Genomic DNA, 27674 nt, shown 5'->3' with positions numbered 1-27674 from the left:
CAGTTAACATTTTAAAACAACTACAATTTGCTTCACCAAAGCAAAGCAATTGTTCTTGGGTCAGCATGTCTGCAAGATATGAAATATATCGATTTATTAATGAACCAAAGGTCAAGATTATGTCCATTTACTTAACTAAAAGAGCCTAAGCCTGTTTGATGGATGTTTAATTATAAAGAAATAAAATCCCCCATACTAAACTGTCTAAAACTGTCATCAGGTTCATGGATGAACAATCTGTCAAGAATGAAAAATGCTACATCAGCATCAGCAACATTAGCAAAAGAACGCCACAGAGGAATTCAAGAATAATGCATCAGAGCCATCCCTAGAACAATGTACGTATTTGTATGTGGTGAGGTGATTAAATTGTATAGCCACTGTTGCTACAGATCAGAAGGCATATGAATCACTCATACATCATTTAATGAAACCAATCTTGTCCATATATAATATTACCGTACTCTTGCAGTGGTTAACTGTGGTTCTGCCCCAATGAGAAGGCAGCAGAAAATCTGCCCAAGGCGTTTGCACCCATGAGAACTGAATTATGGGAAACTTGACTAGCATTAAAAAACATACCCTTCACATGTACAGATTTGTAGATATACTACATGCTAATATATGTATATTTAAATTCATTGTTATTCTCATCTGGTTGTTTAATTAACAGCCGTCAGTCTAGGTAACAGTGATGCATCACTCAGAAATGCAGAAGCCTGTCAAAACTGAGATGTTCAGACTGGTACAGTTGTTGCAGAGTGATGGCTTTATGAGGGGACCATTTGTTTGCTGTTAGTTCCAACACTATTAATTCCAAGTATAGGAAACACATCAAAAGAAAGCCCCTGATCCTTTGGGTGTTGTCTGGCTCAGATAGGTTTTAATTAAAACAAATTGATGTTTCCTTTTGTTAGTGCCTGTACTTTTCCAAATTTTAGTGCTGAGTTAAGTCTCTGATGCAAAGCCCAGTATATGCCTAATTACAAAGGGTGATCAGAAGTTAGAGTTTAAAACTTTCATTAGTGTTTATACAAAAGTTTGTAGTCAGTTGACTTTCAGACAGTCACCTGGGTCCTTCAGGGCTTCTCACCCACAGGTGTGGAGAGGTGCAATGGGTGTGCTTCATGCTTTCACAGGGGCCTGTATCTCTAGTGATCTAAGGGGAAAGTGATGAGAAAAAAATCAAAACATCTCAACATGAGAGGCACCCCAGACCAGACGTCTGTAGTGGTGACAACTTATTACTTCTTCTTACTCTCTGGTGGGACATAAAGGCTGCTATTGTCTGCAGCTTCATCACTTCAAGCAGCGCCTTCAAGATACACTACAAGTCCAACTGCCCTGCTTCAGGCTCTGGAATAAAAGCGACCTGGATGTCTGAGAATATTCTTCTTTGATATACTGTAATATAGTGTCAGTAATGTCTGTGCAATGTGTAAAATTTTGTTGTTAGAGTTTGATTTATCAACTTGTTTTTTTGGCACCATGGATGTAAAATTCATGAGACAAGAGCTGGTCTGAATCGACCCAAGACGAGGGAAAGCGCTCTGGCTGAATGGCAGCGCCCAGGACTCAGTGAAAATAGATGCAAAGAAAAATCTTGAATAAGTCAGAAATGCAAAATCTCTGCCAGTCATCCTTAATATGAACACAAAGAGTGTTCCAGGAAGGTCAACATGCCTGTTAGCTGCAAGTAGGCACCGCAGACGCACAGCCAGAAATAATAATAATAATAATAATCAGGCATGTAGAACTATAGATGCATGTGAGATAACAGGTGAAAGTCCATTTTCAGCTGTTATCACTTTAGTATACATACACATAATGTACTGCATGAATGATTGTGAGTATATACAGTGGGTATGGACACACCTGTCTATATAAGACCTTACAGCTCACAGTGCATGTGATGCAAATGAGGCTCATCATCATCACCAGACTACAATGACTATTGGGCTAAATTTATGATGTAATAATGTAATGCATGAATCCTCAGCTGACCCAGGGTTGAAGATGTTTGGTTTCACTCTATGAAATTGGTTGTCACTTTGCTTTATAACATAACTTTGAAGAGTTTTAAAGGGCTGTTCTGTTGAATGACATTATATTGTTGTGTTATATTAGCTTGTAACTTACAACACAGACAGCTGTCTGCTGATGATCAGGCTGACATTCAAAGAGACATGACTGCAGACGCCTAAGACCAGAAGAGTTTTAAAAGTCACAAGACAAGATATATGACGGTCGTTGGATTCTATGCAACAATATTTAGTGCTCTATAAACTGAGAGTTCACTTACTGCTTTGCTTATTTGAGCTGTGAATGGATCTCCAGTAATTATGTTTTGTAGTGTTTTCTTTGTTGTGCTAATTTGCCTATAATAATTGTGTTGTTTCAATTATATAAAACAAAGTTGTGAAACTTTAACACAGTCATTTACTAGCCTCAGTCCTCTCAGTGATTTTATGTCGGGATCAGCTAATGGAAAGCAGTGGTTTAGGAAGTGTATATATTGCAAATATTGTGTTTTCATAATGACAACAATTCATCCCTGCAGATAGTTTAATTAATACTGTGGTGTAATTCTTTGACACCAATTCTCTTTTAGTTGTACACCATCCTGTTTCATTGAAGTTCTGTTATACTGTCTTATTTCAGAAATTCTCAATGACATGTCAAGTGTTAAAGTAGGCTTGCTTTCATTTCTGAGACAGATACACCCTGAGGTGAATCCATCTATATATCATACTAAAGATTTCGTGTGTTCTTTAAGATTCCAGGTTGATTAATTGTTCATTCATTATAATGAACAATGCAGATGGTGTCTGTGAACACGTTTAGAACAATGGCCCAGAATCACAGGTTAGTCATTGCTTGACTCAATTTGTGACTACACGCACATAGAAACACTGAAATTTGGACAATTCAGACCAAAATGTTGTCTTTATTTTCTCTATATTTTCCTTTGTCACTCCCATTCTGTTTCCCACCTCATGTGCCGCCCCAGCATTCCTGCCATGCCAGGAATCTGGCATGACTGCCTATGTCTGATCTGGCTTGGAACAACAGAATATTAAAGAGATGCTGTCGCCAGGAAGTCTGCACGACAGGAACGCCATCTGACAGGGAGACACTGATTTTTTTTTTTAAAGAGTTGTGAAAGAGAAAATAAAGTTGACAGAAGATGTGTTCATGGAGACAAATTTCAGATTGGAGTGCATGCCAGTGATATCCTTCAAAGATTCTTCTTCAAGGTGTGTGTGACTGTGGGAGAGCAGCAGTGGGGTGTCCATTTTATCTGTGTCTGATAAGAAGTACCTTTTAGTGACACCTTGCTGGCTGACTGATGGTGCTGCAAGGCTATAGCACACAAACATATGCACTCAGAAAAGAACACACACACACACACATGCACACAAGCCTTTGTTGTCCAGTGAGATCTCATCTCAATCTGATCCGTGAAGGAAGTGCCGCTCCCTCCTACGGGCCAGACTGGCGAATGATAATCAAAAAATGCAGCACTGTCACAACAAACACATGCCACGTCTGATAGACAACACAAGCGTGTAACACTGTTTTAGATCAACAGTTGTTAAATGTCTACTGACTAAAGATAGTAAAAATGGGAAAGGGCCAGAAAAACTCATCCCGGTCTTGAATTTACTTCTATTTAGGCTGCAATAGTCATTGCGCTGAGTACTGAGTTATACTGACACAGAGACATCAGTCAGAACAATGTTGCTGCTGTGTGTCATTATAACATCACTGTGGCAACATATTACAACATCGTCACTATGTTCCAATTCACCATCTTCATCTGTGTTACTGTAAATATAACCCACCCTGACTGTAGGATTTTCCAGTAGAAAACTTTATTTCCTGATGTGGGTATGGGAAATTTAAGGTGCTGTGTTTGACTGTAGTTGTCATGACTGTTAGACGTATACATGAATGACGCAACTGCGGAGTAAGAGCAGTTGTAGTGCAGACGGTTTGTTTATTATTTCTGATTGCCCGGCGGAACCCGCACGACGCGTCGGTGAGTGGGCATTTTTAGTTTTTAAAATGTTACAGTCAAAATGTTAGCCGTTAATAATGGTTTGTTCGTGTGTTTATTGCAGGTTTACAACCTGAAAGTTACTGAACGTTACTGAAAGTAAATGGGAAAAACAGCTACAGATATCATTTTTAGTTTGAGCCTCCATTGATGTAAGGCCGAAATGACACATGCACACTGTCTATGTTACATTAACATGTAAGAAAAACATGCGTCTATTTAACTTTAGCAAGTTTAGCAGCTAAACAATGGATCATGGACTGTGGACTTCCCAAAACAAAATCTCACTATAGCCTAAACAATATCATAAAACAACGTTGTGGATGTGTTTCGTTACGTTGCATAAACAATGCTCGCGTATCAATTCAGTTTTATTTTATTTTATTTTATTTTATTTTATTTTATTTTAATTAAGAATGAAAAAAAACACACACGTCACGTCGACCGCGTGACGTCGCTGTTGCTCTTCCTCCTTCTCTCAGCGCACCTGCTTGCCGTCTGCCGTTCGGTCACGTGATACATATGACAGGGGACAGCATGGCGGACATGCATGTGGAGCCTCAAAACAAATTGCATCGACTGTCCAGCTAACCCCGCCGCGACGAACATCGATACCGCCCGTGAATCCGGGCTGGCGGTGACCGAACAGACAGCAGAATGGACGAGGAGAACAAACTTCAATTTCCGTCTCTGCCCGCGACCAAGGTGGACCTTCTGGTGAGAGCAGCAGAAGCCTGCGTTAGCCGACATGTCTACTGTGTCTGAGCAGCTAATCTGAGCTAACATCCACTGCAGAGTCTTTGTCTTGCAGCGGAAATATGTACTCGGCAGTAGATTGTGTGTGTTTTGAAAGGACTTCACATTAATGTGGATCTCTGACAGAGTGTCATGCCTTTGCTTAAATGCGACTTATGTCGCTGTTTCTTGACTCGTTAGCCTCCGAACGTTAGCCACGTATGTACACAAAGTAAAGTAGCATATTATACACTGACACTTATTGTAGGGATGCCTCTGTCAGTCCTTAGTTTTTAACGTTTCAATTCCCATTTTACAGGACTGGGCTTATCCAATGAGACGAGAAATGCAGGTATGTAAGCTAGTGTCTGTTGTGTGAGGGATAGCATTCACATCAGACCCTCCCTATTTCTGATTACTAGCAACTCCAGTTCTGAAGCACATTTGTGAAGAATGCCGTTGAATCTGTCTGTATAAATGCCCCCAAATCTATAAAGATCGTATACCGACATATTTATATTTCTACTGATACTTGTGGAGCTTCATATTAGCACACGTTCTAACGTACATACTGTGTTTGTCAGTTTAATCCAGAGCAGAACCTTAATACATTTGACAGTCTGTGCTGAAGATAAAAAACATGTTGTTGTCTTTCTGTACAGGAGATCTTACCAGGACTGTTTTTAGGTCCCTACTCTGCTGCTATGAAAAGCAAGGTAATTCCTGAAGTTAGCCATTGGAGTATGAATAAATAAAATGCATTATGCTAGTTATTTATTTCTCAGTGCACTTCTCTTCTCTCTGTGTCCAGCTGCCAATTCTTGAGAGACATGGCATCACACATATTGTATGTGTCCGCCAAGACATTGAAGCCAATTTTATCAAACCTAATTTCCCTCATACGTTTAGGTAAGAACTCCTGTGATTACAGCGGATGTGTTGTGACAATCAAGGACTGAAGTGTATTTCATAAAGTGCTTTTTGTTTTGTTTTGTTTTGTTTTTGCAGATACCTTGTGTTAGATATTGCCGACAATCCAGTGGAGAATATAATCCGCTTTTTCCCTATGGTGAGTAATAAAAAAGTCACTTCTTTCTTGGCAGATGTTGTGACTATAAAATACAGTGTATTTGAACTACTGCACTATGTTTCCCTCAAAATAGACTAAAGAATTTATTGATAGCTGCTTAGCCACAGAAGGTAAGGATTCCTGCAGTTCCAATTTATGATTATCAGAATGTCAAGTCCTTTATCAATAATCTACTGGTGTGCCCTTATAGGAAAGGTACTGGTCCATGGTAATGCAGGGATATCAAGAAGGTGAGGATTGTTTGATAATCCCTTTATGTACTATGAAAGACAGTTGTCTACGATATGAGTGGATAGTGCTTTTATAAATTACTGTGATGAAAACGATTCTGAGAATAGAGCAGATGAAACCGAAACACAGGAGATAATAGAGGAAGATTTATACACACATTTCAGTAACCAGGATACTGTTTTTTTGTAAATGTCACGTACCTTAGGGTACAATAGGGGTTCTCTTTATTGGCCTTAAAGTTCTCAAGAGCTACTCACAAACATGCCTAGCACTCTGAATTGCCTTGTGTATGAATGGTGCTATGTAACTTAAACGTTGCCTTCCCTTGTCTATGTATTTGTTTTTGTTTGATCTCTCAGTGCTGCCTTAGTGATTGCATACCTTATGGAAACCTTTGGGATGAAATACAGGTTGTTTTTTTTTTACTTTCATCTGTACATTTTTGTATTCATTGTACATCCTTGTTCTAGTTCCTGTTTTTCTATGAGGTTTTAAAGGCTGTGTTTGTAACCGGTTTAACTCTTCCAGGGATGCATTTAGCCACGTTCAGGAGAGGAGGTTTTGCATAAACCCCAACGTGGGCTTCGTGCATCAGCTACAGGTAAGACCTCAATCATAAGAAACAGTGACACTAAGACAGCCCACGTATTTTCTTCTGACCTGTCAACCCGATTGCAAACCAGCCTCTTAATATTGCCAGAGGAATTTTAAATAAGGGATTTGAACCATCATATACAAAGATTGGTACAGTCACACTCAAAACATCATGTTCCCATATTTATAAAACAGAATGTATGTGACTGACTCTTGTGTTAATCCAATGGATTTGCAGGTGTTAGTTTAATGTGGATTTGTGTGTTTTCTAGGAATATGAAGCAATCTACCTAGCCAAATTGACTATTAAGATGATGTCACCAATGCAGTTGGGCAGATCATTCTCCCTACAAGCTGGCATGCCAGGTTTGTACATAATAAACTGCACCCTGCACAGCTATATCTTGTAGTTGATTTCATAATATACAAAGTTAATATAAAGCTGTTTATTGTCTCCATTGCTAACACAATTGAAAGGACTCACATCTTTCTTTAAAGCCATGTCTGTTGCCTCTGAACTGTGGCAACTTAATCCAGCAAAGACCACAAGACTGAAAATGTTCAGATATTACATCAAGAAGGTTTAAACCAAGTCGAGTTTTGCTGTGTTTCTATGTGCAATACAGTTGGTCATTAGTTTGTATTGTGTTTTCCATTTCTACACTTTAACAGGAAGCCGTAAACGCAGCCTAGAGGAGGATGAGGATTTTGGAGCAATGCAGGTCACAGCAGCACAGAATGGATGAGCTTTGCCGACATTTAGCCGTGTGGCACAGTGCACTCAAAACATTTTTTTACATTTTTAATGGGATTAAAAATGTAAATATTTGAACTTTTTCTAAGGGGAAGGGATAAGGATGGGAGGGGGGGGGGGACTGTTCATGTCTGAGACATAGAGTACTAATGGGGATAGGGCGAATTTGATAACTTTGTTTTTCCTTGAGCTATATGCACTGATGGGAGATTTTTTGCAGTTTTATAGTATTTAAAGCATTTTGCATTTGCAGCGGGACAGTATTGCAATAATGCACTTTCAATACTTGAATTTGTGTAGAAGACTGGAAGGTGAAAGTGGTGAAAGGGAAGAGTAGCCAGGATGTCACCCACTGGAGGACACGAAGAGGAATAGCTATGCCTTTATTTTGGGATTTATAGGATTAATGGACTAATATCAGGCTTAATGTGGGATATTAAGGAATGGAAAAAAATAACACTGCTCAATAAACAATAAATCCTGAGGCCTGTGCACCTGTCTTTCACATGACTATGTAATGATATGCTTCATTATTGCCATTGTGGAGTGATTTTTTTAAGTATTTAAGGCTTTTAGATTGGATCTTTACAACAAGTTCGGTTGCTCTTATCAATTTTTTTGAGACCTGTTCACGATGAAGCAAGTTTAGAGTGACAAACAAAATGTGGCCTTACAGATTAAAAGTACAAAAAAAGAACACCATAGATAGAATATTTTATTTAAATGTTCACATCTGGAAATAAATTACATTAAATATGTTCCCCTGTTCTCCAGAATAAAGGCATAATTATAAAACTCAACTACAAAATCTTAAATAAGACTTCATTTGTAGCCATCATTTCCCATTACAAAGTCCTTATCCCAGTTTTTAAATACAAAACATTATAAGCCTAAAGTGAATTTTGTGGAACTAGCCTTGATCTTGATGCTTCATGTCTTGTACCCAAAACTTCCAGTTATCCATATGAAATGCCCGCTGAGATAATGAAGAGCATTCTGTACCAAAGCATTTGTTGAGAAAAATTAAACAAGGAAATGAGTAGGTTTCTAATCGCAAAGAAAAAAAATGCTGCTGTTCTTTGGTGACAGAGACGAGTGAGACAAATTACATTTGTATTAGTAATAAAGTCTTACAGTATATTTGGTTTAACAGTGACTGTTAGAGGTTGCAGCCTGTAGATCATTATTTAAATATATAACCTGGGTACCATCCCACACAGTTGTATCTGGAGATACATTGTCACTGTCCGTACACACCAAATGACTTATCAGCAATGTAACGAAATAAGACATTAAAATGTACAGTAATCTCTTTAAGACAGATGGGAAAGTGATAAAAGAGATCCACCGTAATCAGGTAGCAATGGCTACCAAAGAGGTGGAGGATTATGGTCAACATACATGTATGTTTGTTTGAGACTTAAAATATGTATGAGTGTTTAAGGTAGTAGTGTTCAGAGTATGTGTCACCACAACAAACCATCCTCGGACAGCTCCTTAAATTCTTAAGATGCTGATCTTAAATTCTGATGTCAGTGGGTCTTTAACGGTAATGGTCCATGTCCCATAAACAGGGGTTTAAAGCTGCTTGTGTCCTCAGTCGAAGAATCGACACTGCATGTAAGCCTCGTCTGATGCAGCGTAACCGAACTTCTGGTAAAAAGCCACATTTTTGGGAGCACATTCCAGAGTGATTTTATAGCAGTTCAGTTTTTTGCTCAGAAGAGTAAGAGTTGAAACTAACCTATAGGAAGAAAGAAGAGCAGAAGAAATAGTTTTTTTTATAAAAGTCTGAAATACTAAAAAGCGATAACTAAATGTGTTTTTAATACTTAACAAAGGCCTACTCACAGTTTCCCCAGCTGCTTCCCTCTGCACACATCACTGACGACTACCTCCTCCACCCGGCCTCTCTACAAACAAAATGAAACACAGGTCTTCAGTTCACCCATCAACATATATACATGGCTGCTAGAAATCCAAGTTAAGTTGAAATATACAGTTTACATACCCTGGCAAAAGTTATACAATATTGTCCACTTTTCAGAAGACTTGTTTGATTGTGCAAAAACTTTTGTCATTCAGAAAAAAAATGACAATGAACAAATTTGTTTTGCCTGATCACTGATTTTCATTAAAGACACACGTATTGTAAATTTATTAGCACAACTGTATCATTCATGGTGGTGAGTGACCCGGGTTAATAATTACCGTAGCAGGCCACTATTACTTTTACTTAATGAGTAACTTCTTTATAAGACTGATGTTGAGAGAAGATTGCTGTTGTAGCCACAGTTTAGCAATTTATATGTATACTGAACAGTGGATACAACAGTGATTTCTCCCAGCATCTTAACAAACAGCCTGCTGGGTGTATTATACCTTGGCACAAGAGTGGATGAACTTGTGTTCAGTTATCAACGTGGCCGTGGCAACAATCTGTCCCAGGTTTGTATCCTCGACCACAATCACGTAGTAGTCTCCTGTCTTTTTCATATGCTCGAAATTCTCTGAAATCAACAGAAACAGAAAACATCACATGTAATTTAAATTGACATTTGATTATATTGGCTTTGGTTTTAAAGTTTGATTTCTGGGATGAGAGTGTATGGTCTGTCAGGACACATTTTTCTGAATGATCTAATGCACACTTATTAATTAAAGTAATAAAAAGTAGCTTTAAGAGTGACTTACTCACAAACTGCTCTGGTGTGACATCTCCTGTCTGGGTGAGTTGAGATAAAACCTTAAAGAATCCTTGAAGATGAAAACAAAAGGAGAGTCAATGACATTTTCCACGCAATATATCACAGTGTTTAGATTAATCATATTTCTCTTTACTCACTACTCACCTCTATTGAAATCTGCAGTACAGAGTGGCCGTAGCAGCAGGCCTTCCCCTGGACTGGACGGGGAGATGGGGGGAGAGAAGGAGACAGTGTTGCTACTCCAGTCGATCCCCTGAAGCAGAGAGGGCTCAAAAAGTGGAGTCTCGTCCAGCAGCATTCCACAACCTGACTGGGGAACACGATACACCCAGCAGGAATGTCAGACGCTACTCATGCAATGAGTATTATGTTTAAAAGGTCAGTCTAGATCAGAAATGACTGTTCAAAGTTACAGGAAACTTTGACCTGACAAATACATCTGCACATGGCTTTCATTATTCAACTACCACGCCTCAGTGGTCAACGAACCAGCTGGCATATACACAGGCCCACCCACATAATAAATACAAGCATTCATTCATAATTTTCTTTCCAGGTTATGTCCCAGGATCAATCCAGGATGTGTAATATGAGAAGAGCCTGTCCCACACAAGCAGATTCACACAGTAGGAGCCGCAGGTAACGCTATTTCTGCGTTTAGAAGAGGCTTTCACAGTTTTACTTTCTTTTTCTGGGATGATTTTTAACACTTGAGGCTGAGCTTTACGCGTCTTACATGCAATCACAGCCGAACACAATACATTACAGCTGCGGCACTTCCAAATAACAATTTATCTATATAAATAAACCTATTGATTAACAAGAGCTGAAACATTTGTCTCCAGCAGCCTCTGTTACATTTTACCAAACTGTTAAATCCACTTATTACCGTTTACAGGGCTAGCTAACATACCGTTAGCCACAAACCTCGACTCCCATATGTGGATTTACCCCAAATAACGCTGTTAAAACAGAGAAATTATGTAAAGGGAATCGGTATAATGTCTCATATCAAACGTCTACATGTGGCCCTTTCACTTCAGCAAACCTTTCCAGCACAGCAGTCAGAACTTCTTCATACTACTGAACGGTAACAGCGCTACAACCTTAGTATACCTTAGTATTCTAGCTAAGCAATTAGCTAAACTAGTATCAACTTACCAGTAAAAAGAACCTTTACAACAAGAGACGGTTTAGCGGAAGTCCAACAGTGAAGTAATGTACAGCGACAACCGGGCAGTTCTACTAGTTTTGAATGAGGCTATACTACATAGCGAACACTGTGCAGTGGGTGTTTTCGGCTGCTGTTTCCGCCTGGCATGACACTTCTGTGTGACGTGGCAGCGATACTAAGCTTAATTGGCGCAGCCCAATGACGTCAATAATAGAAAAATGATCCCATTCTGGTGCTAACAGAAACCAGTTTCTATTTTATTGACAGGAATCTCTCTCTCTGCTGGGCTAATAAACAAAAAGGGCCACTGTATTAGCTACAGGGCAGGCTTCACCAGCATTGTTGCATTGTAGCCGGTATACAGAGGACAGTGGAGTTTATTCATCACACAGACATGAAAATCCTCACCTTTCGCCCTGTTTCCCCTTGATATAATGTCCCTGTGTCCTGATGGTCCATTACATTTATTTTATTCTTGCTGAAAAGAATATGAGCAGGTGGCTGTGCACATGTGCACTGGCTCGGCGAGGCTGATGCTAGAAGGTTAACAGAAGCGAACCTGGCCTCATTACAATATGTGTTAATGCCGAAAACAACTCTTAAGTTTCCGTTTCTTTGTTAGGAATCTGCTCATGTCCATTGTGTGTGGGGAGGCAGCAGAAAAGGCAAACAACATGTCGTCAGACAAATAAGACCATCTACTGTAACCGAAAGTAAACATAGCTTCCTTCCAACTTTTCTAAGTTGATTTAACATCAACCTAACATCACCTGGGGCCATGTGACAAAACAGTAAGGCTTTAGCATGAGCTGGACTTTGTGGGATGACATTGATGTTACCTCCTCCAGCTTCGACCAGCACTGACGGTTCTCTTTGCAGTGTTTTACGCCCGCTCGAAGAAAGCCACTGTCTTTGTTAGCTCTGTTACTATAGTAATGGTGGCGCTGTGGTAACCATTTTAGCGGTGAGGTTATTCTTTTATGAATCAAGTAGAATGGCATTTTTTTACAAGCAATCAAGACAGCAATAGGTGGAGTTTCCTACTCAGTAAATGTGGGGGGGTCCAAACAGGCCATTTTAAAATGTGTGCGGTGGGGGGGGGGCACGTCCCCCTCTGATATAATGGTAGCTACGCCTATGGCTCTCAGCTGAAAACACAACTAAGGAGATTTAACGACCTGTTAAAATCCACCAGAATACAGGAAATCATCTAGGAAGTTAAAAAAGCCCAAAAAATCTCCCCCCATATTTTTTATGGCATGACAAAGGAGGACAAATAACTGGCTTAGATATTCAGTATGTTCAGACTTGACTAGTTTGCCCATAATTTAGTACATTTGATAAATGTTTTTTTAAATAATAAAAAAAATAATTACCGTATAAAATAATTAATTTAATTGTGTTCATCAAACACGATCAAAATTAATTTTAATACAATATTTTTTTTTTTGTTTTTTTTTTTTATATGTTATATGTTATATGTTTTATATTTATATGTGATCATTTTAGCCCGCTCATATATTTCGTGCACCCTTCTCACCTTTTTCACCCCTGACCCGTTTTCATGTCTGATATAAGAAAATAAAGCAATAGAAAGAACCCCTTGGTGTTATCTTCAGCTAGAGACCCTAGCAGATTGTTACAAGCTTTTGGTAAATTTTATATGCAGATGTGTAAGATTGTTGTAGAACTGTTGATTTAGTAAATAACTTATTAACAACTGACAAAAAAATCTTTGATTATGTGATGGTAATTTCGGTCTCTGTATATCCTAGCCTCCTTTAATCTTTGTGTTCAATTCCCTGTGACACCCCACCTCCTGTCTCTCACCAAGGTAACAGATACTTTTGCCATTCAAGATTCAAAGTGTTTATTGTCATATGCACAGTAAGGAAACTGGTTTCCCTGTACAATGAAATTCTTACTTTGCTGCTCACACTGAATGCCATAAAGGTTTAAGAAAAACAAAATAGAATAATTTGCAAAAGAGCAATTTGAAGAGCAAATAAGTACCCAAAATATAAACTATGGAAGTAAATGGAGCTATATACATATAAATGTGCTGTTGAGCAGAGAATGTGCAAGTCATTGTGCAAAAACTGTCAGGAGGTAAACAGCAGGGTACATGTGCAGTTATGGGATATTAAGGTGCATAGAGAAATAAATAGGTAAACAATACTTCAGTTAGTGTTAATGCATGTAAACATGTCAGCATGTAAACAGTCAGTATGTGCGGGGTACAGTCCATTGTTACAGACTCTGTCAGCTGTTGAGGAGTCTGATGGCGGAGGGGAAGAAAGAGTTCCTGTGTCTGCTGGTCCTGCACTCCACACTCATGTGCCTCCGGCCTGAGGGGAGGAGAGTGAACAGACCTTGTTGGGGGTGGTGCAACCGCTAGATGTCAGTGTTTCTGTGGCTCAGAGACACCAGTGCCTGTAAACTGTATCCATACACATCATAAATGATTTAGCCATTTTGTACAGTAAACAGAAATTCTTTTGCAGCTTTCTGTAGGCAGACCTATAGATTAATGGCACTTTCAGGCTGTGTAAATATCATCCATACAATCTGTACTCTCCTCTGTATACAATGATGTTCTTGTCTGTCTCATAGATCTTAATTTCATAGAGCAAGTTGGGCAGGAGCACCTTCACCATGTTGTCCCAAATGTAAACAGCCAAGTTCTCTGTTTTGCTGATGGAATATTTTCTGTGGATAAATTGTATGCAATTCTTGAAATGTTGAAAATAATAACGGAAAAGGTAACAGTTCAGGGTGATACTGTCAGGACCTGGTGTTTAGTTCTGGTTTTGTTTCCTTGTTTTGGATTTCTGTTTATCCTGTGTCCTGTTATCTTTGTTAGGTTGTTGTTCTGTCCCCTGGGTTTCTGTTTTTGTGATGTCTTGTCTTGTGCTTCCTGTTTTATTTTGATAGCCTTGTCCTCCTTGTGCATTGTCTGGTGTTTTACTTCCTGCGTTTTCCCATCTTGTGTGGTCGTTGTTCTCCCTGGTCCTTTTGTATATAGTCTGTATCTTCCCCTCTGTCATTGCTAGTTCGTCTTGTCCAGTGTAGGGTTTGTTTCTAAGTCTTGTCCATGCCATGCCTTGCCTTGTTCCTCGCCTACCATGCCATGTACTTCTGCCTGGCCTCGGGGTGCTCCAGGTAGTAGCCTTGTTCATGCTATGTTTTTTGTTCCTGCCTTTTTACGCCATGTGCCTTAATCTAGTTTTGCCATGCAAAGTGTGATTTTTAGTTAGTTATTTTGTACTTGTACTTTTCCTTTTGACCACGCTGAGTGAGATTTTTGGTTTTTGTATTGTTTTGCCCTCCTGGCTTTGAATAAAGGAGCTTTAGTTGACTGCTCTGTGCCTCTGCATTTGTGTCCTCCTCCTGACAAACGCTGACAGATACATTTGTATGGAGATTATATTTGTTTGTTGTTGTTTTGCACAGACGCAGCAAATGCTCCAGCTGTGAGATACATCCCGGCAAACTTTACAGACTCTACTTCTGCTAATGGGGAAATGCAGCGTGAAGAGCGGAGGAGACACGAGCGCCATGAGTGCCATGACAAGAGGGCATTATCCAGAAAGGGTGCCTGCAACAGCTTGAAATGTCCAGTGATGTGTTGTGAAAATGCAACATTAACAGTAACAATAGCAAAGATTCAATGTTTGTGCTAGTCTTTATAACCACATTTGCACATCTTAAATCTCTGGTCCTAGTCTGCGCTCAGACTGTGGCAGGAGGTGCAGGAGAAGCTGGTGGCGGCGGTGGCTAACGCAAAGGAGCTTGAGAGACAGAGGCAAGTAGAGGGCAGGGAGAGACTGCGAAACCTCAGCACCATCCAGGAAGAGATCCTGCAGCTCAACCAGCTGTTCTGCTGTTACCAGCAAAATGTGTAGAAATTAAGTACTATTGCACAGGGCTACAAAACACTGCTGAAGACAGCACACTGAAATGGTACAAAGAGCTGCAGGAGACGGCTGCTCGGTGTGCTCAGGCCATCGAACAACTCAACACAAAAGATGCTAAGGTTGGACTTTTTGAGCAATGTTTCTAATTATTTATTTATGGAGCACCACTCGCAACAAGGTAGATTTCATGACCTGTAATTTTTCATGACTCAAACAAAGGAACTGATGCTTTAGCTCCAGAAAGCAGCCACCATCCCTGTCAGTCAAATCTCCAGCAACTCGGATTCTCATCTTCGCAAAATCTTTGACAAGGTCAACAAACTGCTGTCAGGAGGAGCAGTGGTGTCGGGTGGGAAGTCCGTCTCTCTCTCGCAGCATCCACAGGGTCTGGACTTTGTCAGCTACAAACTGGCTGAGAGGTTTGTGGTGAGTCTGCTGTCAAGATATGAAAATATGAGGAAACATTGTCTGGACCAACAAAAACAATCAATTAACTCCAAATCAGAACTTTGAGAAGAGAGAGCCACAGCACATCTAAATAACTTCTCACACAGAAACAAGGAGAGGAGGAGGCATCTCACCACAAGGCCGCCTTCCCCATTGCTGTGGTGGCCTCTGGCATCTGGGAGCTGCACCCTCGGGTGGGAGACCTCATCCTCTGCCCTTACGCTGTGCCGCATTATCCTCCGATGAAGGACGGCACGCCTGTGGAGGAGTATCTGAAGTGAGAGACTCAGAAGGCGTCACTGCTCACATAATGTCTGAACACACAGAGTTGAGGTCCTGTCCTCCCCCCTTCAACAGGATTCTCGGTTACTGTGTGGGCGACTCTGGAGTGGAAGGCCAGGACAGTTTCCTGAGGAGGATGTCCTCCCAGGAGGAGTTCGTTTAAGTACGAGGTATGGAATATGGAAAGTCAGCCTGAACACAACTGGAAACTTGGAAAGTGCTGCTGCTCCATCTTCCCTCTCATCAGGCAGACAGGATGTGCTCAACAGGACCCTTGGGTGTTTCCTTTAAAAAAAGTAGATTGAAATGATGATTAGGTCATTAGAATTATTATACTTTTTCTTCTACAAAAAACAAAGATAAAATCATGGAATACAAATAATTAAAATGTGTTGAATTAAGTGTGCGCAATTTAATAGAAAGTATGATACTATGTTGACCTAATGATAAAAGTGCACAATTCAGCCAGTAGCCTACCGCTTAATAAGCTAACCCAGCTAGCATCTCAATTAACTAATGGAGATCACATCATTGGTGGTGCTAGCGATTAACATTTAAAAAGTGGCTGAAGTACAACTGTAATGCTACATTGCTATCTGCATCTGCTTCAGTTGACACAGAAAAGACTGAGCTGAATCAATGCAACATTGCAGCAGAGTGTTACAATGTATATGAATAACGGTCCACTCTTTAATCATCACCTAGTTGCCTTAATTCACAACAAGACTTTGATTCTGGACTTAGTGGGTACTGTATTTCATAATATTAAGCTAAAGTACCTGAAAGAAACTAGATGAAAAAGATCTGAACACTTTTAGTGGTGCATGCATTGGTGAGAGAGACTCTTATTTACAAAGGTATTGTCCAGATTGTATTGTTTTTAGCCATTAGTGCTGTGCAGTTCTGGCTTCTGTTTTTACTGCTACTGACTCTGTGTTTGCATTTCAGTGTTGTTTAAGAAACAGTAATATTCTTGCATCCTGTTCTCACTCGTACCCATATGATCAGTATTTTGTCATTGCATTTTGTTGACAAAATGATGTAGTCAGTATGCTAACATTTTCCTTAGACTAATTATGGCTGATACTAGGATTGTTTAAATAATGACTCCCACACGCAATGTGAAATCATTTGTTGTATATTGTTTTTGTTTGCCAAAATGGGATTTAGGGTAATGTTTACCTTAGAGTTTAAAAAAACTCCCTCAGCGGTTGTTTTTAATGCTGTCTCTAACCTTTCTCACTCAGATCTAAAACGAAGGGTTCAGGACATAATGTCCATGCTGTGTTACATACGTACATCTGTTTTCACCTTGCTGCTACCATAGACATTGGATGTGGCAAATTTACCACTAAGCAAATACAATGAAATAGACAATGAAATGGACCAAACTTCATAAAGCATTCTACGAAGTGTGTAACGCTAATGTCCGTCATTATCCATTCACACACAAACAGTTATATATTTTGAAATCAAACAAGCACCAAAGACAACATTTATATTTGTTATTTTATGTAATTTGTTATCGATTATCCTTTTTGTTTTGACCTTCTTTCTTTTCTTTGAGTCCTCTTTCTCCTTCCTTCTGTATTATTCTGTATTGAATTACCATGTAATCCCTGTGTATAATCTAACTCCATTTAGTATAAAGAATGATTATTATCATCACTATTATTACTTGATTGTTGTTTTAATTTCGTTACATGCTGATAATGTCATTGTTAATTCGTTCAGTTTGCCATCATTGCTTACACACTCTTTCTCACACACACACACACACACACACACACACACACACACACACGGTCATTAAGCGTTAAAAAACACACCAGTGATTTTATTATTTTACTACTAAAAAATATACTAAAGATTATAAATGAGCAAAACCGGTATATTAATATATATATATAATAGGCTATATATATCACTGACTCACTGTCACCAGAGTCATCTCACCCGTACTGTACCGCAGTGATGAGACCAAGATGGAGAACCGGTGGAGCGTGACAGACTGTAGTCCAGATGGCACTGTAGTGATGTCAGTCTTCACCCAGCACCAGGAGGAAGGCCGTGAAGACCAGCCCTGATGGACCACCAGCGAAACCCCTAAGACTGTGACCCCACACGCACGCACACACACACACGCACACACACACACACAATTTTAAGTTGATGATGGTATTGTATAGTAGACTTTAAAAAATAATTTATACTTGTTATTTATTTCACATAATTCCAGAAAATGTATTAACTGCTTCCTTTGTGTTTCTGCACTTTGTTTCTAGGAAAGGGGAGAAGAGAAGGAAGAAGAAGAAGAAGAGGGGGCTGAGGAGGAGACACCATCTGCATTGTGAGTTATGATTATCAAGATTAAGATTATATTATTTTACATAGTTTACAAGAAGTTCTACCAAACAAAAGTTTTGTCTGTCTGACGTTTGTCTTTCAGAAAGAGAGGAGATGTGAAGACCAGAAGAAAAGCAGTCAGGATGCATGGAGAGCCCTCTTCTTCAAAAAGATAAGTATACATTCATCTGTGATGTTTTCATACTCTCTACACACATCAATAAGTCACATTATTAATGTTCTTTTTTCATTATTTGTCTTGTGGAGAACGGGAAACAAGCGACAGACCCAGAGAGACAGCCAGCATGTACAGTGAGCCCTCTTCTTCTAAAGATAAGTTCATATTTACAGAACATTCTGTATTTTATTAGCACATATTCACTGATGTGTTGTTATGTTCACTTCATTGATAATCATCTCATTTTCGTTCTTTCAGCAAGCAGGGCTGCAAAAGATAAGTACACATTAATTTCTATAATATTTACCAATAATTACAATAATTCCTGTTTCTACATTTTTGATGTTATTAACTGTTCTTCTTCTTCATCCTCCTTTAGAGAGAAGAGCAGCAGAAGCACACACCACCAACACAGATAAGAACATTTATTTTATTATTATGAGAACTTATATAAGTAAGAAGTGTTTCCTAATTGTTGAGTTCACTCATTAACTTATATTTTCTTGTTCTTTTTTACAGAAACTCCAGCAGGGCTGCAAAAGATAAGTAAACATTAATTTCTATAATATTTACCCTGATCAATAATTCTTGTTTCTTTTTTGATGTTATCAACTGTTCTGCTCCTTTGTCCTCCTTCACAGCAAATCAAAGCCCAAGCAAACAACAAACCATACAACCTGCAGTTTGTTAAAAAGCTGTAGAAGCTCTGTTTATTGAGTGTTTTGTATTAACATATTTTACAAAAACTAGATTTACAGAAATTATCCATAACCGAACCCTTCTTGATTTAGGCACAAAAATACAAGAAAGCTCAGTCAAAAAAAAAAAAAAGGATTTCAGTTTTGATTTAGAAATAATGGTTATGAAAGGTAACCCATGAATAGGAAAATATATCATGGATTTTAAAAGTTGCTAACTAAATGGACAAACTGAAGATGAAACAACTCAGTCCACTTTTTTTTTTGTTCAAGATTTTGACGAATTGAAATCTAAAACCAAAATCTTCTTTCAACACCCCCCAAAAACAAGAGTTTTAGCAATAAAAGGAACACACGGTAAAGGTCACAACACTTCAGTTTTTAGTGGAAGTTTGTGGGCTGTTCTTTGGGATAAAGTGGAAGGAAACAAAAGCACTTTTCTAAATTCATGCATATGTTAGCCCAAACTGCCTGTTGCACTGTAACAAGAGAAAATAAACATTTATAATACATAATGTCTCCATCTTTGTGTCCTTTGATATGTCAGCCAGCTACAGGTTCAGAGAAATTTAACAACACCTAAAAAGATACAAGGGGTCAGATTATGAAGTCTCTTATCAAAATAAGATCTTTGAGCAGAGTGAGTAAAGTTCCCTGCTGGTACAGGTTTTCAATGTAATGTAATCCTCTCTGTCAGTAGACAAAGTATGCACAAATAAAACTTTCAAACATGTCTTTAACATTATCAGTCACTCAGGTTGCAGAATAGGCATAAGTATTGAGTAAAAAGTCAACTGGATTTGCTGTTAAGTATTTAAAAGTATTTTGCTGCATATGCATGTAACTTCTCTATTTCTTCACTCTAGAAAGAAGGGCAAAATATATTCAAAATACAAAGCAGTACGTCCAGCTGCTGCAGATTCTAAAATGATAGAAACAAATGACTTGAAAAAACTTTTTTTTTTCAGCAGAAAGTATGTTAAGAAAGACATTAAGGATACTGCCCACTGGACATGAACAAAATGAAACACCTCTGTCTTTGTTGCTTATGCATCTCAAGGGACCCTTGCTTGAAAAAAAAAAAAGGTTCACATGCCCACCCCCCCCTCCCCTCCTGTTAAATAACTAAACGCAAACTACTTGCAATGGGTGATATTACACACTAAATACAGAACAACCCATGCGGGTCAAAAACACTTTGTTTGCAGCATTATTTTTGATAGAAACATTCATATCTGACAGAAAGGCTGAACAATACTAAAGTGACATTCTCTTACTCCGAGGTAAGAAATAAAATGTGCTATTTTGCCTACTCTTAATTCACAGTTGAAACTGATAAAACAACACAGATAGGTCAGATGACTTTCTCCATCCAGAACACGGCGTTTCCCAGCACGAGCAAAACAAGTGAAAAATCGTCTGATAAAAGGAAAACAAAGACCCACGTTATGTAATAATGACACCGTCAAGCCTTCTTCTTCTTGTAATCATCTTCTGGTAATCATCTTCTGAATGCAAAGCATGCTCACTTTTGACAGCCCATCCAAATCATGACATACAGTGACTGTCTATTGAAGCTGGTGGCTACAATGCGTGGCACATAAATGAAGGGCACTGCAACCCAATACTTGCACCCATCAATTTTATATAATTGTCCAAATACTCAGGTTGGAATTAGCGATGGGGAGGCCATTTTACAATAGTCTCACTTTTTTTTCTAGGCAGGCCAAAATAGTCCAAAGGCCATGTTTGTAATGCTTTTCAATTAAATTTTGAAGACATGTTAACCACTGACATCACCCAGTGGGGAATAGTTGAAATAGCTGTCAGTGCCTCTCGCGATGATGATGTATAGACTCTCTTCATCATCAGGGTGCAGGGTCTTGTTGGTTTTGTATGCGTCTCTCTGCAGCTGCTGCCATGGTTCTACGTCTCAGCACAGTTAAGTCCAAATCAGGAAGAGTGTCGTCCTCCAGCCCAGGCAAATCCTCATCCTGATCTTCCGAACTTTTGTTCAAATATCTCCTACACAGAAACAGACAACATGTGTGGATACAATGATCTGAAGGGATGATATAAGCCAAACTTTTCTGTTTCGTTTTTTAAAACCTCCCATGCAGAGTTCAATTTGTATGATTTCTACCAGTGTTAATTTTGTTGACGAATCATTTTCGTCATAGTTTTCGTTAACAACCTTTTTTTGCTGATAAAAACGAGACGATAACTAAATAAACACTAACGCGTGGTGCCAAAAACGAAGACGAAATGGATTGACACTTTCGTCAACGAATAAAACGAGACGAAATTATTGATGGAGACGAGATCCAATCAGAGCAAATTTTGTTTGTGGAAAGGGAGGGACGAATCAGGAGACGGCGGCAGAGAGCCAATCAGAAGTGCTCTCTCTGTGTAAGGACGTTGCGCCGCGATGCTGGAAGAAGGCGTACTCATGCATGGTCACACAAAACAGGAGAACAGACACACAGACACGTTTAATTTCAAGACAATCAAGACGGTTTACAAACCGTGCGGAGCGACTATCAGCGGTAAAAACAATAAACCTGAAGCGACATTTGCAGACGAGTCGTCTTAACTTCCGTTCAAAGATACACGTGACAAAATCTATAAATGAAGACCCCGCTGCTGATGGTTTTACAGCATGCGACCTGTTTCTAAGTTGTCACTGAAGTGTTTTGCTGTAGTTATGGAGGATTCATGAAGAAGGTCATGACTGAACAGTGTATTCAGGGAGAGCAGCTCACTGTTCACTGCTGCTTTTGTGAAAAGGTAATAGCAATTAAATAAAGAGATGTTTGTTTCAAATAACACAAGTTAAAGCTGTGCCTGTTTTTATTGCACAATCAAACCTTAAATATTTCATGAAAAATATATATCATAGAATTTTAGTCGACTAAATCCACGGCAGATTTAGTCGACTAAAATTATTTGATATTTAGTCGACTAAAACTAGACTAAAACTATAAAAATGTTGATGACTAAAACGTGACTAAAATCAAATGACATTTTAGTCACAAGACTAAAATAAAAACTAAATCCGAAATTGCTGCCAAAATTAACACTGGCTAAGCTCTTGCCTCCTTGTGACAAAACATCCATTTTATGGGCAACAGCAAAAAGCAACCAAAAAAAGAAACGTATGTAAACTCTAGTTTGTGGTGTGCAGACCTGCGTGCTTGCTGAAGCAGCTGTTCTTTCCTCTGCTTTAACATCTTCTGCCTCTCCTCAGCTGATTTGGAGAAGCGACCTCCTCTGATCTCCATGTTGTCTGACTCAGTGAGGCTCTGCTCAGCAGTTCCACTGGGCCCTGCCTGCTCATCTGGTGAAGGGGTCACCTGTATAGGGCCACGCTCTATGGCCTACAGAATGAACACCATCATTATATGTAACACTTTGTTGCATTTTGTCCTATACTGAGGCCTAAGAAACCCAGAAATAAAGAAGTCAAACACAGAGTTGTCAGTTGTCAATTCACAAGGGTGATGGAAAAACAAAGCACCGCTTCTAAGAACATCTAATCCTCCAGCTGACTGACCTGTGTTGGGAATGGCACTTGTATGCGTCCCTCCAGGATGTTATCAGTAGTGACCTCAACAGAACGGGTCAACTGCAGGTCCTGCATTACAAGGTAGGAGGGCACCTGGGGGAACATCTCTTGAATCTGATGGGCCTGTTGAGACATCAAAAGCATAGAGCCACAAAACTGATTTAGAAAAAGATAGTTGACAAAATATTGAATACAAGTAATATAAAAAAAGGTCAGCTATGTGTGGATAATCTCCTATAAAGATAATGAAAAAAAAAACTCACCATGGCCATGAGCTGGGAGTTGTTGGCCTGAGCCATACCCAAGATATTAGTAGTATGCATTACTTCCACTGAAAAACTGGGCAGCCAGCTGGCAATGCGAGATCCTGTGACAAAAATGTATGGATTTTAAGTAACAGCCACAGCTCGTCAGTGTTGACGTTGGATTTGTTGCTGGGAGACTTGCCATCAAAGTGGAAGAAGTGGTTGTGTTGGTTAATATGTGGTCTAGCATCTGGAGGGGCTCCAACTGGGCCAATATTGTCTTCCAAACCCCCACCCTGCTGCTGGGTTCTCGCCTGGCCCCCATCCCCACTAATGTTAAGGGATGTCCGACATGTGGGACACGATGTGTCTTGCTCAAGCCATGAGCGCAAACAAGAGCTGAAAACACAACCACAGAAGTAACTAGTGTTATTATGATATTTCATTACATAAACATGTTGACACTAAAATACAAAAAATGGTATGTGCATGTAAGCAACAACTTCTTTACTTGTGGAAGAGGTGACCACAGGGGAGTTTGCGTGCTGTCAACATGCTATCCCAACAGATGGCGCAATCATCATCATTAGCTGCCAGCTCCTCTGCAGTAGCAACAGCAAACCTACACAAAGTAGTAAATACACAGCACGGGAAAATGTAATCAATGATGCTCAAAGTGGAATTCAAGACTTCAACAAGCTATGTTATCACCTGGCCTCCATGTTGCTGATAACACGAAGGTAGTTCTTGTGTCGGCGCACTCTGCGCTGGACCTCATGGAAAAGATACCGCAGCTGCATGAAGATAACCAAGCTTGCCATGGACAGCCAGATATTACCAAAAAGCTAATGAGAGAAACATCAACAGAAAATGTGGAGGATTTGAGAAGCAAAATATGGAGGGACAGCGAAAATGTTCACAACATACAAACGTATTCAGTCATACTCATCTTACCAGCATATGAATATGGTGCATGAGGTCCAAAAAGAGCATAGCCAGCTCCATTACGAAGTCTGTGTAGTACACATATGTTCCTTTACTCTCCCAAGTTCCTGGATGGTTCAAATCCCACAGATGGATGGAGTACCTGAGGAATGTGGCAAAGCTCTGTCAGGTATCAACTACTGGCAATATTTAGAACAGTGTGTGAACAATAACAACATTTTTTTGACAAATATGTATGGTATTAGTGCTATGGAAATCATAACCTATGATTACAAGTAGTTATTCAAAAATATCACACAAACTAAACAAATCCAATCCAACCAAGAACATAATATTATATATATGGCCGGAGAACTGCAAGTAGCATGGCTTATTAGATTTTTCAAGACAAAACACCCATTCACCCTCTCTGATACAACAGAGCCATTCACACTAGAGATATTGGCAGCAGAAGAAAACATAGTGTTACTAAGATTAGTCTGATTCTAAATTTGCACTGGCTATGTCATCCACACTGCACGCATGTGTAATGAGACTTTAAACAGGCTTACCGCATGATGACATGGCCAGTGCGTACAGTCACCAGGAGACACTGAAGAAAAAAGCACCAATGAAAGTGAACTCTTGCAGCCTGTTTTCCATACAGACAAATTTAACAATACAGATATACATTCAAACACTATCAGTGTGAATAAATCATTTCAATGTGGATTCATTACAAATGTGTTTTTCATGCATGTAATGTATTAATAGTTAATATCTATAAGATCAAAAGACTAGAGATGCATACTACAGGATTTTTGCTAATGACCAATATTGCGACTCCAGGTACTCACCTCTGCTGCCATAAAAGAGAGAGTATGCATGCCATGAGAAGCTCCAAGCAGACCACAGACCACAGCCAAGCCACAGCAGTCCAGGAGCAGGGAGACCAGAAGACAAAGAACTCGCACATGGCTGTTCATGGGAGTAGAGGGGGAGAAGGACAGCTGTAGGAAAGAAAAGTCATGAGTATCCTGGCTTCCTTGTGTCATAAGTGTCACCGCTATCAATGGCTGTAGGTTCTTTAAAAGGTGGTTATTCCCACTGAACACTGAGTTTTGCACAGCAGGAAGCACTATGCTGTGGCAAATTCATTTTATATCTTCAATTCCATCACTTCAAAAGGTTGACTAAACAATTGTGGCACATCACAACTTTGTAAGCTTGTGTCATTACACTGCAAAAAGCATACAAAGTAAATGTCTATTTTAGATGTCACTACTTGCAGGATGGTGATTAAATTTGATATTTTGTTTTCCACACACACTATTTGATACAGGAGTGTAGCAACTGAAACAGTATCAGTAGTCAAACATGCCAGTACAAGGACCTATTAATAGATCCCTAGCTGAAAAGAGTACAGTTACACTCAGACGTTTGGGGGACATTCAGCCCACATTTTTAAAAAGGGTGCTGTAGACTGTATATGTTTGTCAATCAGGTGTCATTTTACTCCAGGCTATTTAAAACCTTGCATTCTCAAGTTACGACAGTTACAAAGAATGTAGGTGTTGGACTATCATGTTTACGGTTTAAACCATAAAGACCTACAAGACAGTTTATTCAGTAGTCTGTCTGCGTTGTGTTAGATTACTAAATGAGTTTTTTCCTTGCAGGTAGTACATGAGACACACACACCAATGTTACACCATACACAACACAGAAAATATACATCCAGTCGTATCTAGGTTAAGGCCTCTGCTTGCATCCCAGCTTGTCTTCACAGAGAAGTCTTGAACTTAATGTACACTGTTGTGATGAAGCTCTTCAGTCTGACACTTGCTTATTGTCATTTCTAGTGACAGAGCAACTCACAGTATGAATTACAACATGGCCCAAGCTCCAGTCTATATTAATGCTCCAGTCTTGTGTTCGAATATATCATAAAAAATTGTAGTAAGAGTACATTAGGCAGAATAACAATGTTGAAAAATCAATAATTTTGCAAATTTAGTTTACAGGGCACCCATGGTAACCATATGCCATGCTTTGGGACATTAAAATGTGTAAAACAACAATGGCACTTCACAATACTTACATATTCAAAACGGTCTTTGCAGAGCTGAACCATTAGGTGCAGAAAGACCAGGGCGGAGAACCATAAACACCACATGACCACCTCCTCCACTGTCTGCACGTTTAGTACACCAAAGATGAAGATGAACTTGTAGAAGATGAAGTTCCAGAACTTATCTTTGAGGTGCTGGGGAATAAATACAGAGCAAATGAAACATCTCTTCCTGATAGGTCTACACACAGTATAAACTGAAAGGTTATTCAGTCCCCAGAACAATCTCACACGTCATTTGAACAGTACTAAAAACAAAGACTCACTTGCTTCTCACTGACTCTGAGTGGGCCAAACACCACATACTGTATCATTTTAGCAATTAGCATCAAAGAGCAGCAGAATGTGTTGACCAACACCTACAGAAACACAGAGAATAAAGAAAGGTTAGATATTGTAACCCCTGTATCCCCTTGCAAAATCCTAATGTGAATGACACTCACCCATACAAAGAGACTGTCAGTGACAAGATACCACAACACAGTGGTTGCCAATTCTGTGTTACCAATATCACTGTTTAGATGCTCTACTTCCACCTCAGCAGCAGCCTGTGTTTCCTCTGTTTCCAAGGCCCCAAACCCCGGATCCGTTACTGTGGTGTAGGCACTGAAGATGCTTCCAGCAAGCAAAGCCACACTCAGTGCTGTGTAGGTCTGCAGGCTGGGCCAAGGAAACCTCTCCAAAAACAACAGAGGCATTGTGGTGGTTATGGTCCACCTCTTCACTTGTTAAAATGGTGTAAGTCCAACAACCTGTAAAGGCAGAGGTGAATTAGCCAAACTTTACTGAACTTTAAACAAACTAAACACGAAAGCAAACATGACACATACAACAATGAAGGCGGTCATGGCTAATTCGTGTTAACATGAACAATATGCTGGCAATGACTTAGCCAGCTGGGACACGAGTGTAACATTATCTTGCTAGTTTTCAAGAAGTTATAAGACAAACGGGAGGCGGACATGTTAGCGAGGCTAACTTCCCTATAGCCAAGCACAGCTGCGAATTACTACCGCATTAAACTGTAAACGGTGAAGTAAACTAATATTGTTACATCAGCCAAAGGAAATTCAAATAGTTAGTCGACCATCGAACAGGTCGACATATTCCGAATGCATTACCATCGCAGAGCCAATGCTAAAAAGTATGAGTTTACGCCCCTAACACTAGTTATTTACCTGGCTAACGTTACCTAATACTAGCCTACTGTTAGCAAATACTAGCTACGTAGCTAGCATCAGTTAGCAAACAACAAACCCAAGGCTTGAATGAAACCGTCACTTACAGTTCGTCGCAAATTTAGTTAATCACAATATCCAACGTCCCCTGTTGTATTCGTTGCTGTACTTTCAGCGCTGCTGCATCGAAAACATCGTAGTTGACAACACCGTCATGTTTATTTCACCGAGCAGACAGCAGCTGGCTGAGGGGAGGCTTTCTGTTTGCGCATTGTAACAACGTCATCATGACAACTTTAAAGTAACAGCAATTTAAAATCTATTTTTCTAAAAAACCTTCTTAGTTGAATTTAAATGTTACATTAAACACTGAGAACTAACGATACATAATAAATACATCTGTGTTTCTTTAGTTTT

General features: G+C 39.4%; 3 protein-coding genes across 5 annotated transcripts; 1 reads left to right on the top strand and 2 right to left on the bottom strand.

Moving 5' to 3' along the window:
* Nucleotides 1-4566: 4566 nt before the first annotated feature.
* styx (serine/threonine/tyrosine interacting protein) lies at nucleotides 4567-7948 on the top strand. The gene is made up of 11 exons (XM_028401789.1): nucleotides 4567-4777; nucleotides 5115-5147; nucleotides 5458-5511; nucleotides 5607-5704; nucleotides 5804-5864; nucleotides 5959-5995; nucleotides 6076-6115; nucleotides 6476-6526; nucleotides 6645-6717; nucleotides 6983-7076; nucleotides 7383-7948. The coding sequence occupies exons 1-11, from the start codon at nucleotides 4718-4720 to the stop codon at nucleotides 7454-7456; spliced, it is 675 nt and encodes a 224-aa protein (XP_028257590.1). The 5' UTR covers nucleotides 4567-4717; the 3' UTR covers nucleotides 7457-7948.
* Nucleotides 7949-8166: 218 nt separating this feature from the next.
* gnpnat1 (glucosamine-phosphate N-acetyltransferase 1) lies at nucleotides 8167-11504 on the bottom strand. The gene is made up of 6 exons (XM_028401626.1): nucleotides 11334-11504; nucleotides 10317-10482; nucleotides 10159-10221; nucleotides 9847-9974; nucleotides 9316-9377; nucleotides 8167-9208 (listed from the first exon to the last, which is right to left on the bottom strand). The coding sequence occupies exons 2-6, from the start codon at nucleotides 10468-10470 to the stop codon at nucleotides 9061-9063; spliced, it is 555 nt and encodes a 184-aa protein (XP_028257427.1). The 5' UTR covers nucleotides 10471-10482; nucleotides 11334-11504; the 3' UTR covers nucleotides 8167-9060.
* A 7694-nt stretch (nucleotides 11505-19198) lies between these two features.
* Nucleotides 19199-27516, bottom strand: LOC114433197 (E3 ubiquitin-protein ligase AMFR-like). Of its 3 annotated transcripts, XM_028401623.1 has the most exons (14): nucleotides 27365-27516; nucleotides 26523-26831; nucleotides 26346-26438; nucleotides 26050-26214; nucleotides 24806-24958; nucleotides 24521-24561; nucleotides 23979-24111; nucleotides 23736-23869; nucleotides 23536-23646; nucleotides 23227-23423; nucleotides 23043-23146; nucleotides 22768-22902; nucleotides 22401-22591; nucleotides 21083-21239 (listed from the first exon to the last, which is right to left on the bottom strand). In XM_028401623.1, the coding sequence occupies exons 2-14, from the start codon at nucleotides 26775-26777 to the stop codon at nucleotides 21083-21085; spliced, it is 1869 nt and encodes a 622-aa protein (XP_028257424.1). In that variant the 5' UTR covers nucleotides 26778-26831; nucleotides 27365-27516. The 3 variants fall into 3 exon arrangements, with proteins under 3 accessions (XP_028257425.1, XP_028257424.1, XP_028257426.1); XM_028401624.1 differs by lacking the exon at nucleotides 27365-27516 and having other exon boundaries at nucleotides 19199-21239; nucleotides 26523-26777; XM_028401625.1 differs by lacking the exons at nucleotides 21083-21239; nucleotides 27365-27516 and adding an exon at nucleotides 21240-21357 and having other exon boundaries at nucleotides 22295-22591; nucleotides 26523-26777.
* Between the last annotated feature and the right edge of the window lie 158 nt (nucleotides 27517-27674).

Source organism: Parambassis ranga, chromosome 3 (assembly GCF_900634625.1).
Source record: "Parambassis ranga chromosome 3, fParRan2.1, whole genome shotgun sequence".
Lineage (NCBI taxonomy): Eukaryota > Metazoa > Chordata > Actinopteri > Ambassidae > Parambassis > Parambassis ranga.
This window is presented reverse-complemented; position numbering and strand designations above follow the sequence as displayed.

Bases quoted from the DNA above. Each gene is read 5' to 3' on its own strand.
- gnpnat1 (XM_028401626.1), bottom strand. From the start codon at position 10,470: ATGCTGCTGGACGAGACTCCACTTTTTGAGCCCTCTCTGCTTCAGGGG. The intron at 9,975-10,158 runs GTAAGTCACTCT...TGTTGATTTCAG, and splicing joins CACACCAGAGCAGTTTGTGA to AGAATTTCGAGCATATGAAA. The intron at 9,378-9,846 runs GTATAATACACC...TTTTGTTTGTAG, and splicing joins TCATCCACTCTTGTGCCAAG to AGAGGCCGGGTGGAGGAGGT.
- styx (XM_028401789.1), top strand. From the start codon at position 4,718: ATGGACGAGGAGAACAAACTTCAATTTCCGTCTCTGCCCGCGACCAAG. The intron at 5,148-5,457 runs GTATGTAAGCTA...CTTTCTGTACAG, and splicing joins CAATGAGACGAGAAATGCAG to GAGATCTTACCAGGACTGTT. The intron at 5,865-5,958 runs GTGAGTAATAAA...CCCTCAAAATAG, and splicing joins TAATCCGCTTTTTCCCTATG to ACTAAAGAATTTATTGATAG.
- LOC114433197 (XM_028401623.1), bottom strand. From the start codon at position 26,777: ATGCCTCTGTTGTTTTTGGAGAGGTTTCCTTGGCCCAGCCTGCAGACC. The intron at 23,424-23,535 runs GTAAAGAAGTTG...TTGTGTTTTCAG, and splicing joins TGTGGTCACCTCTTCCACAA to CTCTTGTTTGCGCTCATGGC. The intron at 23,147-23,226 runs GCAAGTCTCCCA...TTTTTGTCACAG, and splicing joins CCACTTCTTCCACTTTGATG to GATCTCGCATTGCCAGCTGG.